Source organism: Giraffa tippelskirchi, chromosome 9 (genome assembly GCF_054371585.1).
Source record: "Giraffa tippelskirchi isolate mGirTip1 chromosome 9, T2T-mGirTip1v1.2.pri, whole genome shotgun sequence".
NCBI lineage: Eukaryota > Metazoa > Chordata > Mammalia > Artiodactyla > Giraffidae > Giraffa > Giraffa tippelskirchi.
Window position 1 is genome coordinate 47171340 of NC_137283.1, and position 18334 is coordinate 47189673.

At 60.2% G+C, this 18334-nt stretch overlaps 3 protein-coding genes across 20 annotated transcripts in view; 2 read left to right on the forward strand and 1 right to left on the reverse strand.

Moving 5' to 3' along the window:
- The first annotated feature begins 198 nt into the window (after positions 1-198).
- ABHD14B (abhydrolase domain containing 14B) lies at positions 199-4277 on the forward strand. The gene is made up of 4 exons (XM_081525314.1): positions 199-277; positions 1065-1395; positions 2621-2862; positions 3222-4277. The coding sequence occupies exons 2-4, from the start codon at positions 1185-1187 to the stop codon at positions 3399-3401; spliced, it is 633 nt and encodes a 210-aa protein (XP_081381440.1). The 5' UTR covers positions 199-277; positions 1065-1184; the 3' UTR covers positions 3402-4277.
- GPR62 (G protein-coupled receptor 62) overlaps positions 620-18334 on the reverse strand; it is a 24424-nt gene continuing 6709 nt past the window's right edge. Inside the window, exons 9-15 of the mRNA XM_081525281.1 lie at positions 17361-17488; positions 16083-17213; positions 10918-12932; positions 9640-9727; positions 4078-4251; positions 3342-3581; positions 620-687 (exon numbers count right to left, since the gene is read on the reverse strand). Of these exons, the coding sequence (XP_081381407.1) occupies positions 16097-17213; positions 17361-17488 (1245 nt within the window). The 3' untranslated portion in view covers positions 620-687; positions 3342-3581; positions 4078-4251; ... (1 more) ...; positions 10918-12932; positions 16083-16096. The remainder of the gene's footprint in view (positions 688-3341; positions 3582-4077; positions 4252-9639; positions 9728-10917; positions 12933-16082; positions 17214-17360; positions 17489-18334) is intronic.
- Positions 5265-18334, forward strand: part of PCBP4 (poly(rC) binding protein 4) — a 15122-nt gene continuing 2052 nt past the window's right edge. Inside the window, exons 1-14 of one of the 18 annotated variants that reach the window (XR_014064082.1) lie at positions 5265-5436; positions 7895-7983; positions 11459-11603; positions 11828-11851; positions 11962-11994; positions 12222-12338; positions 12537-12668; positions 12798-12926; positions 13174-13248; positions 13402-13446; positions 13522-13585; positions 13712-13764; positions 13862-14031; positions 18048-18129. Coding sequence is in view for 11 of the 18 variants with exons in the window: in XM_081525256.1 (XP_081381382.1) it covers positions 5337-5436; positions 7895-7979; positions 11459-11603; positions 11828-11851; positions 11962-11994; positions 12222-12338; positions 12537-12668; positions 12798-12926; positions 13174-13248; positions 13402-13446; positions 13522-13585; positions 13712-13764; positions 13862-14031; positions 14485-14773 (1461 nt within the window). In the remaining 7 variants the exon portion in view is untranslated. Of the gene's footprint in view, positions 5437-7875; positions 8086-11458; positions 11622-11827; positions 11852-11961; positions 11995-12221; positions 12339-12536; positions 12669-12797; positions 12927-13173; positions 13249-13401; positions 13447-13521; positions 13586-13711; positions 13765-13861; positions 14032-14484; positions 15370-18047; positions 18130-18334 lie in introns of those variants that run through there. The other 17 variants (XR_014064079.1, XR_014064085.1, XR_014064083.1 and 14 more) reach the window with 17 other exon arrangements.

The following is an 18334-nucleotide window of genomic DNA, read 5'->3' on the forward strand; positions in this document are numbered from 1 at the left end:
GGGGCAGGTTGCTCAGGGTCTCTGGGCCCGACCCAGTCTGGGGTACATGGGGTCGAGGGGAATGGGGAAACCGAGACCGCTGTGAGATAGGTCTAGCATAGCAGCACCCACTTCCCTGCGACAGATTGCGGCCACAAGCGGGCGCCCTGGAGCACAGCCCAGCCCCCGCCCTCGGGCGGGCCACCTCCCTTCTTCCCCGCACTAGCCCCTTCCCTGCTTCCCCGCCCCGGCCCCAGTCGCCGCCTGCACTCGCCTGCCTCCTCGCGCAGCTCCCCAGGTACCTATCCTGCGCCCTCCGACCCTCTCTTCCTTTCTCTAGTTAGAACCCACCCCTACCCACCGCAAAGTTTCTCCCCTTCTAATCTTGGCTCCCCAGGCCCCCTTCCTAGGGTCTGCCCCCCTCGGCTTTTGCATGCACCTTACCGGACCCTACGATCCACAACCGAGGTCCTCGGAGGGAACAGAGCCAGAGGTGGCGGTGCCGGAAACTGCGCCTAGCCTCGGCGACCGTGTGTTGGGCCTCAGCGGGCAGCGCGCTGAGCACCTCGCGGGCTTCGTGGGCCGGAACTCCAAAGCTTTTCCCCGCTCAGTGCTCCGGTTTCCGGCTCCGGAAAATAGATTTTTTTTTTTTAACTCCAGCCCCAACTCTGTGGGTCTTCGGTGCCAATCCATGACCTATAGCAGAGCCTGGAGGAGGAAAAGGCTGATAAGCAGAATAGTCAGCTACTTACTGTTGATACGTTTACTATGCTTACTGTGTGCTAGGCACTGGGAATGTTTTACACGCCTGGCTTCATTTAATCCTATCTACCACCTAGGAGCTCAGTTCTATTGTATTATCCCCAAAGGTAGGAAAGGATAATAACAATGGGAACAAGAATTGTAACGGGAGCCCCATGTATTGAGTTCTTTCCAAAGGCAGGCACACTCAATTATCAGTTTGTTTTTTTTTTAACTCATACATTCTTGAGGTAGACATTCACGTCCCCTAGTTCAGATGAGGAAACTAAGGCAATTAGGTAGTGGCAGAGGCAGAAATAACACCTATGTTTTCCTCATTCAAGGTGTGCACCTAGAGTTCTGGGAGCCTCCTTGCTACCGCAGGAGAGCCCCCTGCCCTCTCTGGGGCAGCCTCCCTGCTCCACGTGGGCAGGGTGTTCTGTGGCACCAGCACAACAGCAGGCATGGCGGGCGTGGAGCAGCACGAGGGCACCATCCAGGCGCAGGGCCAGAGCCTCTTCTTCCGAGAGGCTCGCCCCGGCGGTGGGCAGGCCGCCCGCTTCTCCGTGCTGCTGTTGCATGGCATACGCTTCTCCTCCGAGACGTGGCAGAACCTGGGCACACTGCACAGGCTGGCCCAGGCTGGCTACCGGGCTGTGGCCATTGACCTGCCAGGTAACTCGGGGGGCGGGGGCAGGCATCTGGACAGGGGTTGTGGGGGCCTCACTGGGGACCCAGGGCTGGGGGGCTAGGGGGATGTAGCCAGGCTGATCCCTGAGCTAGACAGGCTGGAGTGCACACTACAAGGGCCTTCAAGCTTCTCTAGTCCATCCAGATACGGTCTGGACGCTGCCCGGCTGCATCTGTGTTGCTTGGTGCAGTGTCTCAGTGTCTCTGAGCCTGTTTCCTTATCTGTAATGAGAGATAACCACACCCATTCTGGAGGATGGTTTTAATGAGAATGGACTGAGATGCTCCATGTGAGTATGTGACCAGTACATAACACAGAATAATTAGTACTCAGCTAATGGCAAGTAAAATGTTTTGAAAGAGCTGAAACCACCGGCTCTGTTGGAAGCCCTAAGGAGTGTCCCCTGGCACCTTTGGGGGTGGCTAAGCCCCTGGTCATGATCCCACCTACAAAGCCCTAAGTTAGGTCCTGAGGGAGGGAAGGGCAGCGCCAGACTGCCAGTCATAACCTCGACTGGCAGGCCCCAGCCCACGGTGCCAAGTGTGAAAGGGGCAGGATGGCCGACCTGCTTCCGTCTCTGGCCATGGCTGGTATGGTTTCAGTGCCCAAGGGCGGGCCTCCAGGACGGGACAGGATTGGTTCTGACAGTGGGTTGGGCCGAACTTCTAAGCCAAGGCCATGAACTAATCCTTCTGCAGAAGGTAGGGACTGACTAACCAGAGGGGAGATATGTGTGCAGAGACCACCCCTCATCCCCTGTCGTGGAGGCATCTACCCTGCCAGCCCTGGGACAGGTGCCTCTGAAGCAGTTAACTCACTTAATTTTCACAACAATCTCAAACAGCAGATACTTCTGTTACCTCGTTTTAACAGATGGGGAAACTGAACAGTGCAGAGAGGGCTGAGGGCACTTTCCCCGGGTTACATAGTAAGTGGATCACTGGGACTTGGATCCAGCCATGTGGGGCTTCATAGCCTGATTCTTTGAGGACACTGTTCTGGTGGTGGTGGGCACAAACATGGAGGGAAATGCCTTATGCTTGCCACAGGTACGACAGACCTAGGTTGCTGTAGGAATAACTACATGCATGTTGCAGGAACCTGACACAGAGCTTGACCTAGGAGGGCTTTCTGGAGGAAGGGACCCTCTCTCTGTTGTCTTCCTACTCACCACCTTTGTCTCTCCCACACCTGAATCCCTCCCTGCAGGTCTGGGGCGCTCCAAGGAAGCAAAAGCGCCTGCCCCTATTGGGGAGCTGGTCCCTAGCAGCTTCCTGGCAGCTGTGGTGGATGCTTTGGATCTGGGACCCCCAGTGGTGATCAGCCCATCGTTGAGTGGCATGTACTCCCTGCCCTTCCTCACTGCCCCAGGCTCCCAGCTCCGGGGCTACGTGCCAGTGGCTCCCATCTGCACTGACAAAATCAATGCTGCCGACTATGCCAGAGTGAAGGTACCCCTGTGTGGGAGGCTGAGATGCCCCTGCCAGGAGCAAGGAAGAGTCCATCCTGGGGCCCCAGGGGGACTGGGTAACCAAAGGGGTAGTTTCTGAGACAAGTTGAACCACCAATCTCTACCCTTGGGGTAAGCTGACAGCAGATTACTATGCCAAGCCCTGTGCTGTGTACTGGGGCAGACACAAATTTATGCCTCTCCATACTACCCCTTCACTGGCCCAACTTGTCTCTCCCCATCATTTGCAGTGACCCCAGGGAGAAACCAAAGTGATGGGGAGGGCTGGAGCTGATCTCTAGGAGGCTGGGTCTGGTATGGCAGGTCCCTGTTGACTCTGCCTCCTTTTTCTTTCTCTAGACATCAGTTCTTATCGTTTATGGAGACCAAGACCCCATGGGTCAGACCAGCTTTGAGCACCTGAAGCAGCTGCCCAACCACCGGGTGTTCGTCATGGAGGGGGCGGGGCACCCCTGTTACCTTGACAAACCGGAGGAGTGGCATACGGGGCTGCTGGATTTCCTGGGGGGGCTAGCATGAGGAGCAGCCCTGCTGATGGGGATGGGCCGCTTGCCTGCCCTGGCCTCACTCTTGCTCATTCTCTCTCCTTCCCTTCGTGGGTTCCTTCTCATCCTGTACATTGCAACAGGTGTGTCTGTCTATCTGGGTTCTTTTCTTTTAGGGTCTGTCTTTTCCTCTTCTTTCTCTTGCAGGGACAGGCTGAAGAGGTGAAATCAAGAGGAAAAAATTTCAGGAATCAAGGGACATAATCTGGTGGAGGGTAATCCATTAGATGAACTTCTCCTATAAGTTTTCCTGCTCAGCTTGCATTCCTTCTGCTCTGCCCAGCTTCTCCCCACCTACCACCTCCTCCTTTGGCTGCTCTGCTGGGTAGCACAGCCCCTAACTCCGCCTCTTAGGCCACAAAAATATACATGCCCACATGCATGCTTACACATTAGTCATCTATGTTCCCAAATATGACCCTTCACTTAGCCGTACACACAGCTCTGAGCTGACACTCACGGCAGCGTTGCATTGCATGCACAGACACACACACATACTCTGCCACCACACAAGTACTTAAACAGGCACATGCTGCCCTCCCCAACCAGGCAGCACCCCATGTCTGGGAAGGCAGGGATCCCATGAGGCCAGCCCTTGCAGGAGACCCTCTACCAGGCTTAGGGTATGGCTAGCTCTGAACTTCACTCACCCACAGGTTGCAGCTGGCCCCAGATCACAAATGCTCCCAAAGTGGGGGAGGGGCACCACTTCGACCCTCAGATCTCCCAGCTGGGTGCTCCACAGCTCCCCGGGCCTGGGTCTTCTCGGCCTAGCTAGTTTCCTGCTCTGAGGTTTGGTTGGTGGGGAGACCGAGAGTGAAGGTCTGTGAAATAAAGTGATGCAATTAGACCCGCAGGCTCTCGCTGTCTCCAGAGCGCCGCCCCTCCCCCGTCCCTTGGGACCGCCACTGCGAGCCCCTCCCCCACCCTGGCGGGACCAGATGGTCCCCCTGCCCTTTGTCCACCGGGCCAGATGGAGGGGAAGGGAGATTGGATTCCCCTCCCCACCCCCACACACCCAGGTGCCAAGAGACTCAGCTGTAGGGGAGGTGGAGGTCAGTGGGACCAGGCTGAGCCGATTACGGAGAAGGGGAGGTAGATTTGAGTCCCGGGGGCGCGTCGCCCTGGGGCGCCGTGCGGGGAAAGCCAGAGCTTGGGAACCGCCCAGCTCCCCCTGCCTACTCTTATCCCTTCCCTAGTCGAGTACTCAACTACGCCGCGACCCTAGCCCAAAAAGGAATTCTGGGGGTAGCTTTGGGGGGAATCACGGGGCGGGTGCACCAGGTCACACCGCTCTCAGGCCCCTCCTCCACCTGGTCCGGTAACCTGTCCCGGACGCACGAGGGCCGGGCCTAGCGGAACCTGGGGGTGGCTGAGGGGTGTGGGGCTTGGTGGTGGGCGAGAGCCCCGCGCGGGGATGGATGGCGCAAAAGCCAAGAGCGCCGGAAACTCGGCCCCGCAGAGGGTCGAAACCTGAGCTCCGAGGGATCCAAGCGGGAGCGGGGCAGAGGCCGAGATGGGGGTGCAGGGGACTCGGGACGGAAGGACCAGCTGGCTTAGAGCGAAGGGACTGGGAGCGGGGCGCAGCGCGGGCAGAACCGGGACCGGGACCGCGCTTCAGGCCAGATCCCCCCTCGCCCCCAACTCCCGGGGCCTGGAGGAGCCGCCGGGGGAGGGTCTCTCCAGCCCTCCCGGAAGCGGCCACCGCTCGGGGCGCACCGCGGCGCGCGGGGCGGGGCGGGCGGCTGCGGCACTGGGGCGGCTGGGGCGGGCCCGCCGCGCTGTAATCGGATCCGGGGAGGGGGCGGGGAGGGGCCGGGCCGGGCGGGCCGGGGGTGGGGGGGGCGCGGAGCCGGGCTCCGGGCCGGCCGGGCTCCGCGCCTGTCAAACCCCTCATTGTTCGCAGCTGATGTCACTCGCAGTTGTGAGCGGCCGCCTCTCCCGGGGACAATGTGGGACTGAGCGGCCCAGCCGCCGCGCCGCCGCCGCCGCAGGACAGCCTCAGCGAGGTAGGGCGCGGGCCGGGCGGGGCACCGCTGGTCGCGAAGTTTGGGGGTTCGGCCGGGGGGCGGGGAGCCCGCGCCAGAGTCCACAGGCCGGGGTCCCGGGTTTGGGAGACCGGGAGACTGCGAGGAACACGTTCCCTGTCCCACACGGGCCCAGGCCTGCACAGGTGGGGCACGCTGGTCGGCCAGAGGAGTCCCCAGTTACCAGGGAGGGGCTTTCTGGACCCGACACCTCAGATTTGAGGCCCTCATCCCACCTGCTCTTTCTGTCCTTTGGACCTGTTCTTCTCTAGACCTCCTGCCCTGGCTTCTGGTTCTGCTCCACCTCTGTCCCCATCAGCCACTCCCCTGCAGTTCCTGGCTCAGCACACACCCCTTCCCATTCTCTGCAGTCCCTGGGGGCGCCACAGACCTCCAGGCCAGGGGTGTGTGGAGATGTCAGTTGGGGGCTCAGAATGGTCCCTGGTGCCCTGTGGCTCTTGAGCCCCTCAGCTCTGACCTAGCTTCTTAGCTGGAGTCACAGGAGTTGCGGGGTCTCTGGCTGCTCACTTGAGCCTGGCCCTGGGGCCTGCCTGGCCAGGAGAGGGAGGTGCCCGCCTCCTCACTCCCCTATCCCAGGCCCGCCATCTTGGGACCTGTGGCACCCAGTGCCCCGCCCGGCTCCAGCGCCCTGGGGAGTGGTCTTCAAAGGGATGCACTTAGGGCCAGGTGCATTCCCTCCTCCCAGAATTGGGCTCTTAGTCCCCCACCAAGCCCAGGATGATCACCTTCACGCGGGTCCAACAAAGCATGTGTTGCCAGGGGCTCTTCTTCTCCCACAAAGAGTTTTTAGACCCCAGGGACTCCCCAGGACCTTAAACATCAACTCCAGCCTTCACTCTTCCCTGGGATTACCCTCACTGCTTCAGAGCCAGCATCTGGGACCCTATTGTTTTCCCATCTGACAGTCCCCTAGCCCCTTTGGGCCCTGGAACCCTCTCAAACTCCAAGGCACCCCCATCCCTGCCCCCACCCCCTAGCCTTCATCAGCATGCAGGCTCAGGCCGCCCAAACACAAGGGGATTGTTCTTCTTGCATGCTCAGGGTGGGGGGCTGGGAGCAGGCGGCCCACACACCCTGGCAGGCCCAGGCCACAGGGCGGCTGGCTTTGCCCCGCCCTGTGTCCCCAGACAGGCTCTGTCCACCCTCCCTACTCCCATCACCGCCCCCCACCCCCTCCAGCCTCCATCACCATTGCCTGGTGGCACTGACCTCTTGAGGAAAGAGCTCTGAGCCACACAGGTGGACCCCGGGGTTCCGCCAGCTCTGCCAGTTGCCTCATTTTCATGTAGCTTTGCAGACAAGCCCCTTTTTCTCAGGGCCTCAGGTTCCTGTCTGGCAAGGCCCTTCCAGCTAAGACAGGTTGAGCTCGACTTTGTGAAACCTATCCCACACCGCAGCTCTTCCTTCAGCCTCCCTTCTCCATGGGGAAACTCACTCAGGGCCCCCGGAAGTCTCAAAGCAAAGGGCAAATCCCCCACCCCAGTGATATCCCCGGGGACCACCTAGACTCAAAGACACAACAGGAGCAAGGGCTGGGGTGCTGAGGAATGGGAACTGGGAGTCCTGCCCAGGCAGATCCTGACTCTTCCATGCGGCTGGTCCCCTGCACCCTGAGTCTTCTCACCCTACTCTCACAGTTTTCTCCGGGATCCTTAGCCTTATTGCTGGTCTCTAATGCCTCTAAGCCCCGAGTTCTTTCTTTTCCCTGCATACTGAGCCTGGTCCTGGCTCCTGGAACTCTGCATAGTGGAAAGGCAGATTCAGAATCGCCCAAATGGGGCTCTTGGAGACAGGCATCTTTGAGGAGCAAAGAGGCCTGAATGGTTGGAAGGTTTTAGAGGGCTTCATAGAGGAGGTGGCATTTGAGAAGGATTTGGACAGAGAGTGGGGAGGATGGGCAGTTGAAGCTAGGATCAGCCTGGGCAAAGGCCCAGAGGCCTGGAGGTGCTAGGCATGTTTTGTAGTCTGGTGTGTATGGGGGATGGGGTAGAGATGAGACAAGAGAAGTTGGCAAAAGCCGGATCATGAAGGGCCTTGATGGCCTGTCTGTGGAGATCAGGCTTTATTCCTTGCAGACTAGGGAACCAAGGATGGCTGTTGGGCAGCAGAGTGACCCAGTCTCCAGGGTGGAGAGTAGAACCTAGAGACCTTTCTCAACTAGGGTGAGACAGTGAGGGGATGGGTACCAGTGGGTGGGGCTGTACCAGGAAGTTGTGCCTGTTCTCCTGGAGTCCAGTCTGGGCCTGGGCCTGCCTTGCTTCCCTTGGCCATCTGAGGACTCTTGGGGGCAGGGGAGGGTGGTGGGCGTGGGGGTAGGGGGTGTTGCCTAACAGTGCTGTAAGGAAGACTGTAGCATTTCTGGCACCAGCCAGCTTGTCAGAGATTTCCTTCTCTGCCTAGTACTGAGTCTACAGGACAGTTCTAGGTCAAGAAACCAGAGGCTGGAGCTCAAGGACCCCAGGCTGCTCCCCTGCAGGCCCCTCCTCCCTGGACGCTCCCATAAAGTAGGTATGAATGGCCATCCCGGGAGGCTGTTAAGACTGAGAGGCTGGGCATGTGGATCTGAGGATGCTGGGGCAATTCTTGTGGAGGCCTAGCTAATTGGAAAGGGTGAGTGTGCCCAGAGAAAAGGATGGGCAGGGGAGTTGGGGTCCCTCAGTACTAATCCCCTCTAGGCCCAGTGTTGACCCCCGCACACCCCCACCACACCCTGCTTCGCCTGATGCCCTGAGCCATTCCCCAGCATCACTGGGTGTGGCCAGCATGGCTGCTTTTGGAGTAGGAATAGAAGGAGGCTGTTAGGTTGGGGACTGGAAGGGGATGTTGGGATGTGAGGTGGGGATGAACTTGGAGACTGGACCCTTCTCTCTCTTCCCAGCCCAGGTGGGTCTACAAGCCCTAGTTGGGACAGACACTCTGGCTAACAGAGCCAAGGGAATCCCCCAAGGGGCGGGCCAGTCCACTTGAGTCGCTTGGCCCTAGGAGCCCTCCCTTCCCCTGGATTGTTCTTGCTCCAGAACAAAGCCAGGGTGGACACTTGATCCCTTCATGTGGGGGGGGGAGCTGGCTAAGCCCCCGGCCCTTTGATTGGGCAGCTGTCATGAGAGAGAGAGAGAGAGAGAAAGAGACAGCTGGGGGGGGAGGGGCAGGAAGGGGCAGCCGCCATGGCTTACACAGCTGTCACCTCCCCCCCTCCGCCCCCTGCAGCCTGAGTGGCAGGAAGCCAGGGACAGAAGGAGTGGGCATTGGATCTGGGGCGGGGGTCTGGGGAGCAGGAGGGAACACCCGAGGTGAGAGGCCTGGTCTGAGCTTGGTATGTTCTGCCAGGGAGCCCTGCTGACCAGAGGGAGCTGGGCACCCCCAGAGGTGAGCTGGAGGTCAGTGTGGCATGATATGTAGCTGCCATGTGGGTGGCCCAGCACGGACCTAGGGCCCACCAGGCTGGAGCAGCAAACAATTCCCTAGAGCCCCTGTGAGGGCAGAAGGGGAGCCAGTATGCCTAGTAGGGCTGCTTGTTCTCAGAGCTCCTGGGAGAAGAATTAGAGACCTGTATCAAGACCCCTTCTTCTTCCCAAAAGACAGGAAAGACCTTAGGGTCCCTCAGAATGGGAAGGACACAGAGAGACCAGCCATTCTCCTTGTCCCCCCAGCCCCCACAAACACACACACGTAGCACAGGTGGGTAAACTGAGGTCCAGGTCAGGTGCAGGCATGGCCAAGGTCACTTGAATTTGGGGCAGTGGGGCTCTGCTGTAGACCCAGGTATCTTTTTCAGGGCAGGAGCCCTAGTTTTGGCCACATCTCAGCCCTTCTGCCCTGTTTTCCCAGGAGCCTTTGCCCACAAGAGATGATGTGGAAATGTCAGGTCTCCCACTGGTTATCACCCCAAAGGGGTCCGTGAGCCCCAGAAAATTCTAGAGCTTAAGATGTGGCACTGGACAAGTACAGTCTTTTCCAAACACAACCCATGTCTACTAACCAGGCAGGGATCTCAGGGACTACTAAAACCTGCTCCCCACCTTTGAAGAGCCGCCCCTGCAACCTTCCCCCACCCCCAAAGAGGACAGACAGACCCAGACAGGACAGCTAGACAGAGGAAGGAGGCAGGACCTTGCTAGTCCTAGCAGACCCCATCTTTCTTGTGACCTTGGGCAGGTTACAGACCCTCTCTGGGCACCAGGTTCCCCTTCTGTTTGGTGAAGTCTTCCATTCAGATAACCAGCGTGTTCTGAGTGACTTCTCCGGCCTGGCTCTGAAACACAAGGAGAAGGTGGCAGTCTTGGCTTCTGCTCTAAGGGGCTCCCAGGCTGGCCAGGGTAACCAAAACTAAGCGCGTCATCATGAGTGCTTTACTGGGGGAAGTGCTGGCAGCTGGGGGAACGTTAGCAAGGGCAGCCAGCATGGCGCTGGCCAGGATGCTCATAGAGCACTGGCCCTGCATCCACTGTTGACCTCTGAACTCTGGAGAGCCTACGGACAGAACTCAAGCAGAGGAAGGAACAGGTACTGGGGAGGCAACAGTTACTGGGTGTTTGGGGAGTCAGGGTATCACCCCCATAGTACGGATGAAGAAACAGAGGTCTCAGGCCATACAGTGGCTTCCTGAGTCAGCCAGGCTGGGAGACCTACCCCTTCTCCTCCATGCCCAACCTCAGGCTAGCAGGGGAGGGGGTGGTTTCTGAAGGAGACACTGCACAGAAGAGCTCTATACCCTTGATGCTGGAGGCAGGATAGGGCAGGGGACTGGGGAGGAAGGGGCCTAGAGGTCTCTGGGGGCACTCAAGCCCTTGCCTCTCCTGGCGGTAGGGATTTTTTAGGGTTAGGGCCTGCTCCTGGTGCAGACTGGGCACCAGGTGGTCCCCTCCCTGTCTTCCTGCTGGAGTTCTGGTCCCCCATGAGCTCCCCATCAAGGCTGAGCCTCGGCGGGAGACAGCCGCTGAAGGAGAGGGATTTCCAAGCAGGATTAAGGTTCAGGATTAAGTCGGGGCATGAAAAGGGGTCGGGTGGGGAGGGCTGGCGGCCAGGCTAATCCCAGCAGCTAATCTCTGGCTCCTCCTTCCTCCCATCAGTTAACAGCCTTGACATTCCCCCACCGCCCCCCAGTCCCGTTCTTACCCATCACCCAGTCCCAAGGGGGAAGCAGTCCCTCCATTTTACGGGTGGGAACACTGAGACTTGGAGTCCAAGTAATTTGTTTCTGGTGCAGTAGACAGTGCTCCAGGCTGGGAACGCCGCCAGCTTGGACACTTCTAACCTCCTCGGGACTTAGGAGAGGGCTCAGAAAGCAACCGTGCACACTGCTAGTCCCCAGACACCCCATGCCCAACCCCAGTGCTGAGTGAACCCTGCTCACAGCTGTCACAGAAGCCTCTGCTCTCGTGACTCCTAGTGGACAGGCGCAGCCCACCCTCCTGGAGTCTTGCTACCTCCACTTCCACCCACCTTTCAAGACCGCCCGTGGCTGCTCCGGCTCCCTCTCCAGCTGCTCCACCAAGCTCTAGCCAGTGGGGCTCTGCTTCCTGGACGCAAGTGCCTCCTGTTTGAAGTAACCTTTCAATTTGAACCCAACCTTCAAGGCCCAGTCCACAGGGGTCCCCTCTCCCAGGAGGTCAGGGAGGAGGCTCTCTCTCTGGACTCCCACAGGCCTCCAGGTTCATTCTTTCGATGTACCAGGGAAAGGGAAGAATACTTGTGGAGACACAGGCACCCAACTCATTCTCGTTAACTCTGGGGATTGGACTTGGTATCCCCTTTGTACAGATGGGGAAGCTGAGGCTCAGAAAGGTTATAGATGCTGGCCAGGCTTACACAGCTGGTGAGTCGCACACAGCAAACTGGTCAGTGTGACCCTTGAAACTTGTGGTCCACACTGTCTCCCTGCTCTGGAAGTTTGTCTAGCTTGGCTTTGGGATTCCCATGTAAGGGCAAGGGACCTGAAAGAGAGTGGAGCTCTTCTCTAACCCCTCTCCCACTGCCCCCCCAGAGCCGGCCAGGCCACAGTGTGGACGCATTCCCAGGCGGCCTCAGCCCCAGCCCCGCCTGACAGGATGAGCAGCTCAGATGCGGGGCTGGAGGAGGAGCCAGAGCTCAGCATCACCCTCACACTGCGGATGCTGATGCATGGGAAGGTGAGGCAGGGAGGGGGAGTGGGGGTGTGAGGGGTTAAGGGGCTTCCCTGTGGCTCAGGAGGGGGCAAAGGGGAAGGTGAGGCAAGACCTGGCCGGCTTATGGGGGGGAGTTTGATCTTGGGTCCTGTCTTCTGTGGAGCCCAACCCACCCCCACCCTCAGTGGGGGAAAGGGCAGTGCCTGGGGTATGGGTATGCTGCTGACTTCACTCTTGTCTGTTTGCAGGAGGTGGGCAGCATAATTGGGAAGGTAGGTGCCCCGTTCTATTCTGTGTGTCCCCTTCAACCTGAGACCTCAGCCTAGGAAGGGAAGCAACAACCGCTTGGCCTAAGAGCCATTCTCTGTTTTGTCTCCTGCAGAAAGGAGAGACTGTAAAGCGAATCCGGGAACAGGTGAGGATGGAGTTTGGGAGAGGAGCCCAGGGTACCTGGTTTGGAGGGGAGGGGAGATGCCTGCCCCACCTTGTCCCTGAATCCACCATCTAGGATCACCAGTCAGTGCCCCTAGAAGGTGGCCACTTCCAGCCTTGGCTGGGGCCTGGTGAGTGGGGGGCAGGCAGATTCCTGGCCAGGAAGCAGAGAAGGAGCCCCGCTGCCCGGCACTTGTCCTATATCCGCAGAGCAGTGCCCGGATCACCATCTCTGAGGGCTCCTGCCCTGAGCGCATCACCACCATCACTGGGTCTACAGCAGCCGTCTTCCACGCAGTGTCCATGATTGCCTTCAAGCTGGATGAGGTCTGTGGCCGGCTGGAGGGAGGCCAAGTGTGGTCCCCTAGGAGGAATGGGACTCTGATCCACAGAGTGGCTATGGGTGGGATGGAAGGCCAAGTGGGATGTGGGCGGGCTTCCCTCCTTCGCCCCCCCAGCAGGAAGTTGCCCCAGGGGTGGGGGAGCAGCAGACACATGCACGGCCAACCGAGTCTTCCTGGCCAGGACCTCTGCGCTGCTCCTGCAAATGGAGGGAATGTCTCCAGGCCTCCAGTGACCCTGCGCCTTGTCATCCCTGCAAGCCAGTGTGGCTCGCTGATTGGGAAGGCGGGCACCAAGATCAAGGAGATCAGAGAGGTGAGGGGAGGGGTGTCTCGAGGGGAGAGCTGGGCTTACGGCTTCCTGGCTCCTCGGGAGCTATGAGCCCAGGCACTCTGCTCTGGGTTATGGGAGTAGCCGGAAGTGGCCCCCGTTCTTTGCCCACAGACTACAGGTGCCCAGGTGCAGGTGGCAGGGGACCTGCTCCCCAACTCCACAGAGCGTGCTGTCACTGTGTCTGGGGTGCCTGATGCCATCATCCTGTGTGTGCGCCAGATCTGTGCTGTCATCCTGGAGGTGGGCCTGGGGGCAGGGAGAGAGGGCAGGGGCTGGACCCTGGGGCTGCCTTGTCAGGCCCCCAAGCCTATGCCGGTGGCACCAGGAGGGCTAGGGCAGGGCTGCAGGGATAGATGTGAGAAGCTCAAGGACATAGAGCTGTGTTTACCTGGGGCTTATGGGGAGGGCCTTGGGAACACAGGGCCCTTGGGGAGGGCAGGGGGGCCTGAGAAGGTCCTGACCGAGCCTCCCCATTTGTGCCTTCCAGTCCCCACCCAAAGGAGCCACTATCCCATACCATCCAAGCCTCTCCTTAGGTACTGTGCTTCTCTCCACCAACCAGGTGAGGGGGAACAGCAGGAGGTGTGGGACGTGTTAGTGGAGAAGCAGGGGAGGCGGAGGAAGGAATAGGGGGTCCAGGGAAAGGTGGGGAGGGGTGACTCTGGCCACACTGCCCTATCACAGTGACCCCCTCTGACCCACTCTGTCCTCACAGGGGTTCTCTGTCCAGGGTCAGTATGGCACTGTGACTCCAGCTGAGGTGAGTGCCCAAAGCCCACGGCACCCCTTCCGGAACAGAGCCCCCTCTGACTCCTGACCCCTCTTCTTGGCACAGGTCACCAAGCTCCAGCAGCTCTCGGGCCATGCAGTCCCCTTTGCCTCACCCAGCATGGTGCCAGGTGAGCGGTCCCTGCGGAAGGAAGCAGGGGCAGATCCCAGGGGGCTGGGCAGCCCCCTCTGGAAAGGACGAGGGGAGGCAGGAAGGACCCAGACTCACACCCAGTCCCTCTTCTCCCCGCCTGCAGGACTGGATCCTAGCACACAGACCAGCTCACAGGAGTTCTTGGTTCCCAACGACGTGAGCCTGGGATGGGGTGGTTTGAGGGGGAGGGTAGGGGAGCCTGGGGGGAGGGGATCTGGGCCTCACGTAGGCTTGAATTCCACCCTCTCCCCAGCTGATTGGCTGCGTGATCGGGCGCCAGGGCAGCAAGATCAGTGAGATCCGGCAGATGTCAGGGGCACATATCAAGATCGGGAACCAAGCCGAGGGCGCTGGTGAGCGGCACGTGACCATCACTGGCTCACCCGTCTCCATCGCCCTGGCCCAGTACCTCATCACTGCCTGGTGAGTGTGGGGTTGGGGGGTGTCACAGGTCATGGGGCTTTTGTGCCTGAGAAAGGCACCGGTCGGGTGGAGAGAGCGGACCTCCCTTCTCCCGGGCCTGTCCTCTGCCTCCCTAACCCTGCCACACTCATTCCACGTTGCCCCATCTTCCCCCTGTGTCTGTGCCTCATGTCCTCTTGTCTCCATCCCTGTCTCTCTTCCCTGGGACTCCGGTCTCCCCATTTCTCCCCTTACCCTATGCTGTATCTGCTTGTCCTTATCTTGTCCTTATCTGCTTGTATCCTCTGTCCCCACCCTTCCGACCTGTCCTATCTTTTCCCCAAACACACCCATCCATGTCATTGTTCTCAATTCCTGTTTTTCATCTAATCTCAACCCTTATATTTACCCTCATTGCCCCCTTTTCACCCCCCCCACCTTCCCTTCATCTCCCCCCTCTATCCCTCTTTCCAGTCTAGAAACGGCCAAGTCTACCTCTGGGGGGACACCCGGCTCGGCCCCCACAGACCTGCCTGCCCCTTTCTCGCCACCCCTGACGGCCCTGCCCACCGCTCCCCCAGGCCTGCTGGGCACGCCCTATGCCATCTCCCTCTCCAACTTCATCGGCCTCAAGCCCGTACCCTTCTTGGCTCTACCACCTGCCTCCCCAGGGCCACCGCCGGGCTTGGCGGCCTACACTGCCAAGATGGCAGCGGCCAATGGGAGCAAGAAAGCTGAGCGGCAGAAATTCTCCCCCTACTGAGGCTGGCTGAGGCACAGGTGCGGGGGCAGGCAGGACCGCCAGCAGGGGCTGCCTCTGCTACCTGCCCAAGGACTCCACCCCAGGAGGGGGTTCCAAATGCCGCTAATGCCCAGACGCATGGATGCACCCCCCCCGACCCTGCCCCGGTCTGTGGGAGTTCCTGCTCTTGGAGTGGGGGTGGTTTCCGGCCCAGAGTTTTGGGAGCTGTGGCAGCCCCAGGATAGGGGGCTTGACCCCCTCTAGCTCTGTGCTTGGATGCAGGGAGCATCGTAAGTGCCCCCACTTTGGGGGGTCACTCATGCACTCCCCATCCCTCAGGGCTTCCCTTCTACTGTCCCCCCCGTGGGGATCAGGATGGAGGCCTGGGGGTGGCTGGGGGTCTTGCTTCTCTCCCCACCTCCCTGCAGATTCCTGCTGCTTCCACTGATACCCTTTGACTGGAATGGACTGGCTGGGCTTGGCAGAGGGCAGCCTGGAGAGGGGGCACTGCCAGGCAGCTGGGGGAGTGGCATGGGGGCAGGGGCCGAGTTCTCAGCAGCAGATACTCTGTACAGTTTTTTCAATTCCTGTTTTTGAATAAATATTCTCAGAGACCAGGAAGCTGTGAAACATTGTGGGTGTTGGCAAAACCTACAGAAAATGGGTGCAGCTGAGGTCCCAGAGGACCCCCATCTATGACTCCATCATCCCCAGCTGGGCCTCAGCCCCCTCCACATGCCAGTTCTGGGGCCTTAGGGCTCTTTGGGGGTCATGTTGTCCAGCCTCCTGTCTCTGGCACCAAAATGATCCAGTTTTTTTCTGGGCATTTTTAGAAGCTGATGGAGGAGTCTCAGTAGTTCTGTCCAGCCTCTTCTTGGTGCATATGTCGCAGAGGTCTTTCTGAATGTCCCTCTACTCGTTCTTCCTGCTGTGGCTGTAACCCAGACCCTGCCCTGCTTGGCCCACTCCCTTTGGCTGTGAGCCCTTAGGGCCCTCTTCTCCGTGATCCTGTCCACCTCCGCTTCTTCCTTGGCCTGGGGACCATCTGTGAGTGTCCAGATCACTCAAGCTGGAGGAGCTCTTAGACACAGGCCAGGGTACAGATGGGGAAAACTGAGGCCTAGGGAAGGGTAGGTGTGTGTACAAGGCCATGCCGAGTTGGGCCCAGAACTCAGGATTCCTCCCAGAAGAATCTGGGCCTCACCAGGCTACAGGCCGCCTTTCTCCCATTCCAGGGTCAGAAGTCCAGGCAGGGCACCTGCCACAAGCTGTGCTGGAGGCTGGACGGGCCCTTTCCGATACCACCCTGCTTTCTCCACTCCCGGCTCACCTGGGAGACATCTCTCACGTGGCCTCTGACATGCTCAGGCTCTCCCTTTCTGTCAAATCCCGGCCTTGTTCAGGTGTCTCAGAAAGGCCAAGGGCAGGGCCCTCTGGAGGTCTCTGGAGGTGCTGCAGGAGGGCCCGCGGGTGCCAGGCCCGCGAAGTGCAGGCTCGCGGGGACCGCAGCAGCGCTCGGCGGGCAAGGCGGCCCAGCGTCCGGCGTACAGGGCGCTGCAGCAGGCCGTACAGGAAGGGGTGAGCCGCGAAGGCCGAGTAGGCTATCCAGGTGACGGCCGCCTCGGCCGCTGCGGCCTGGGCAGCAGGCGCCAAGCACGCACAGCCGTAAGGCAGCCAGCAGGCTGCGAACTGGCCCACGGCCAGCGCCGGAGCCAGGGCTGCTTTGCCCCAGGGCGGCCGAGGCCGGAGGGGCGGCAAGATGGTGAGGCGACTGTCCAGCGAGTCGGAGCGCGGCCGGGACCCGAGTGCGGGTCGTGGGGGCCGCAGGGCGGCCCGGCGCGCGACGAGGAAGATGCTGCCGTAGGCGCCGAGCAGCAGGAGGGCGGGCAGTGCGAAGGCCAGCAGCGCCCAGAGCGGTCGGAAGGGCCCGAGACCCCCGGCCAGGACCGAGCAGCGAGCCGGAGCCGGGGGCGGTGCGGGTGGCGGCCCGAGCAAGGAGAGCGCGCCCAGCAGCCCGGCCGCCGCCCACACGGCCGTGAGCACCAGGGTGGGCGGAGGCCGCGCGCCGGGCCGCAGCGGATGAACTATGAGGCGGTAGCGCGCCAGGCCGAGCGCCGCCACGCCGAGCGTGCAGGCGGGCAGCAGCGCCGCCGAGAGGAAACGCGCCGCGCGGCAGGGTGCGGGGCCCAGGCGCACGCGGCCCAGCCCCGGCGGCGGAGCGGCCAGCAGGCCCAGCGGCATGATGGAGGCGGCTGCCAGCAGATCCACGACGCACAGGTGCACGAGGTAGAGCGCGTCGCGCAGTCCCGGCGTGCGCAACACCACCACCAGCAGCGCGCCGTTGCCCAGCAGTGCCGCCGCCTCCACGAGAGCCGCCAGGATCAACCCCATCGAGGCTGCGACTTCTGGGGCGCTCAGCCCTGTGGCGTTGGCCATTCGAGCGCTCAGCCTTCGCCCAGTGCTGGGAGGCAGAGACAGAGAGAGAGAGAGAGAGAGAGAGACAGAGAGAGACAGAGAGACAGAGAGAGATGGAGCTTCCCCCTCCCCGCCCCCCGGTACCCTGATTCCCATCACCCACCATCCATCCCTTGCTCCTCTGGCCTCTCACCTCACAGGCTGCCCAGGAGCTGGCTCAGACGCCCGGGCTGCCATCCTTCTGGGGGCTTGGCTGGCCCCATGGAAGGGTGCAAGCCGGGGACTGTGGCTCTCTCCTCCGCACCAGCGACTCAGCCCCTGCTGGAGATGGTACCGGCTGTCACTCTGATGCTGCCCTTTGGAGACACACAGAGCTGGCAAGGGAGGGGCAGGGCCTGGCACCGGCCCCCTGGGTCCTAGCAGCTGCCAGCTGGAGGCTGGAGGCTGTGCTGTGGAAATGCTGGGGGTGCCTGGGGAGGGGGGCCCAGAGCAGGCATAGGCTGGAGTGCAGACTGAGGACGTTAGAGTGTAGGCTTTGGAGTCAGCCAGGTCCTATTCTGCCTTATCCAGGCAGAAAATCTGCTCTCTTGTGCCATCCCCCTCAATGAGGGTAACTTGGATCATTCAGCCTTGGTACTGAGGGGAAACTGAGGTACCAGGGACACAAGAGCTGGAGCTGGGAGACCCCTAAGTACCCTCTGGTCCTCAGGAGGGCTAGTTCTCTAGGTAAAGTGAGAGGGAAAGCACAGGACTTGGCACATAGTAGGTTGCTCAGCTGGTAATAGCTTGGCACAGAATAGGTGCTTCAAGACACTGTGGAATTAATGAGAGGAAGCCTTAAAGGCAACTAAAGGCTTTTTTTGGTTGTTTTTGTTGTTAGCAAATGAGTCCGCTTCTGCTAAGAACACCCTGAATTTTCTTTAGGAAGCGACCCTCCCCAACTCTCAGGACACGTGGTTTGGGTAAGATCCTAACTTCTCATATCATATTCCAGGCACAAAAACCCAGCCCTAGCCATGGTATGGCACCCCCCGACCAAGGTATTGGTTCAGGGAAAGATGTGTGACTTCAATGGGGTCATGTCGCCCAGTCCCATGGCAAAACCCCATCTATACCCTGATAGCTTGCATTTGTGTCTGAAGCTCCTTCCTCTCTGTGAACCCCAGT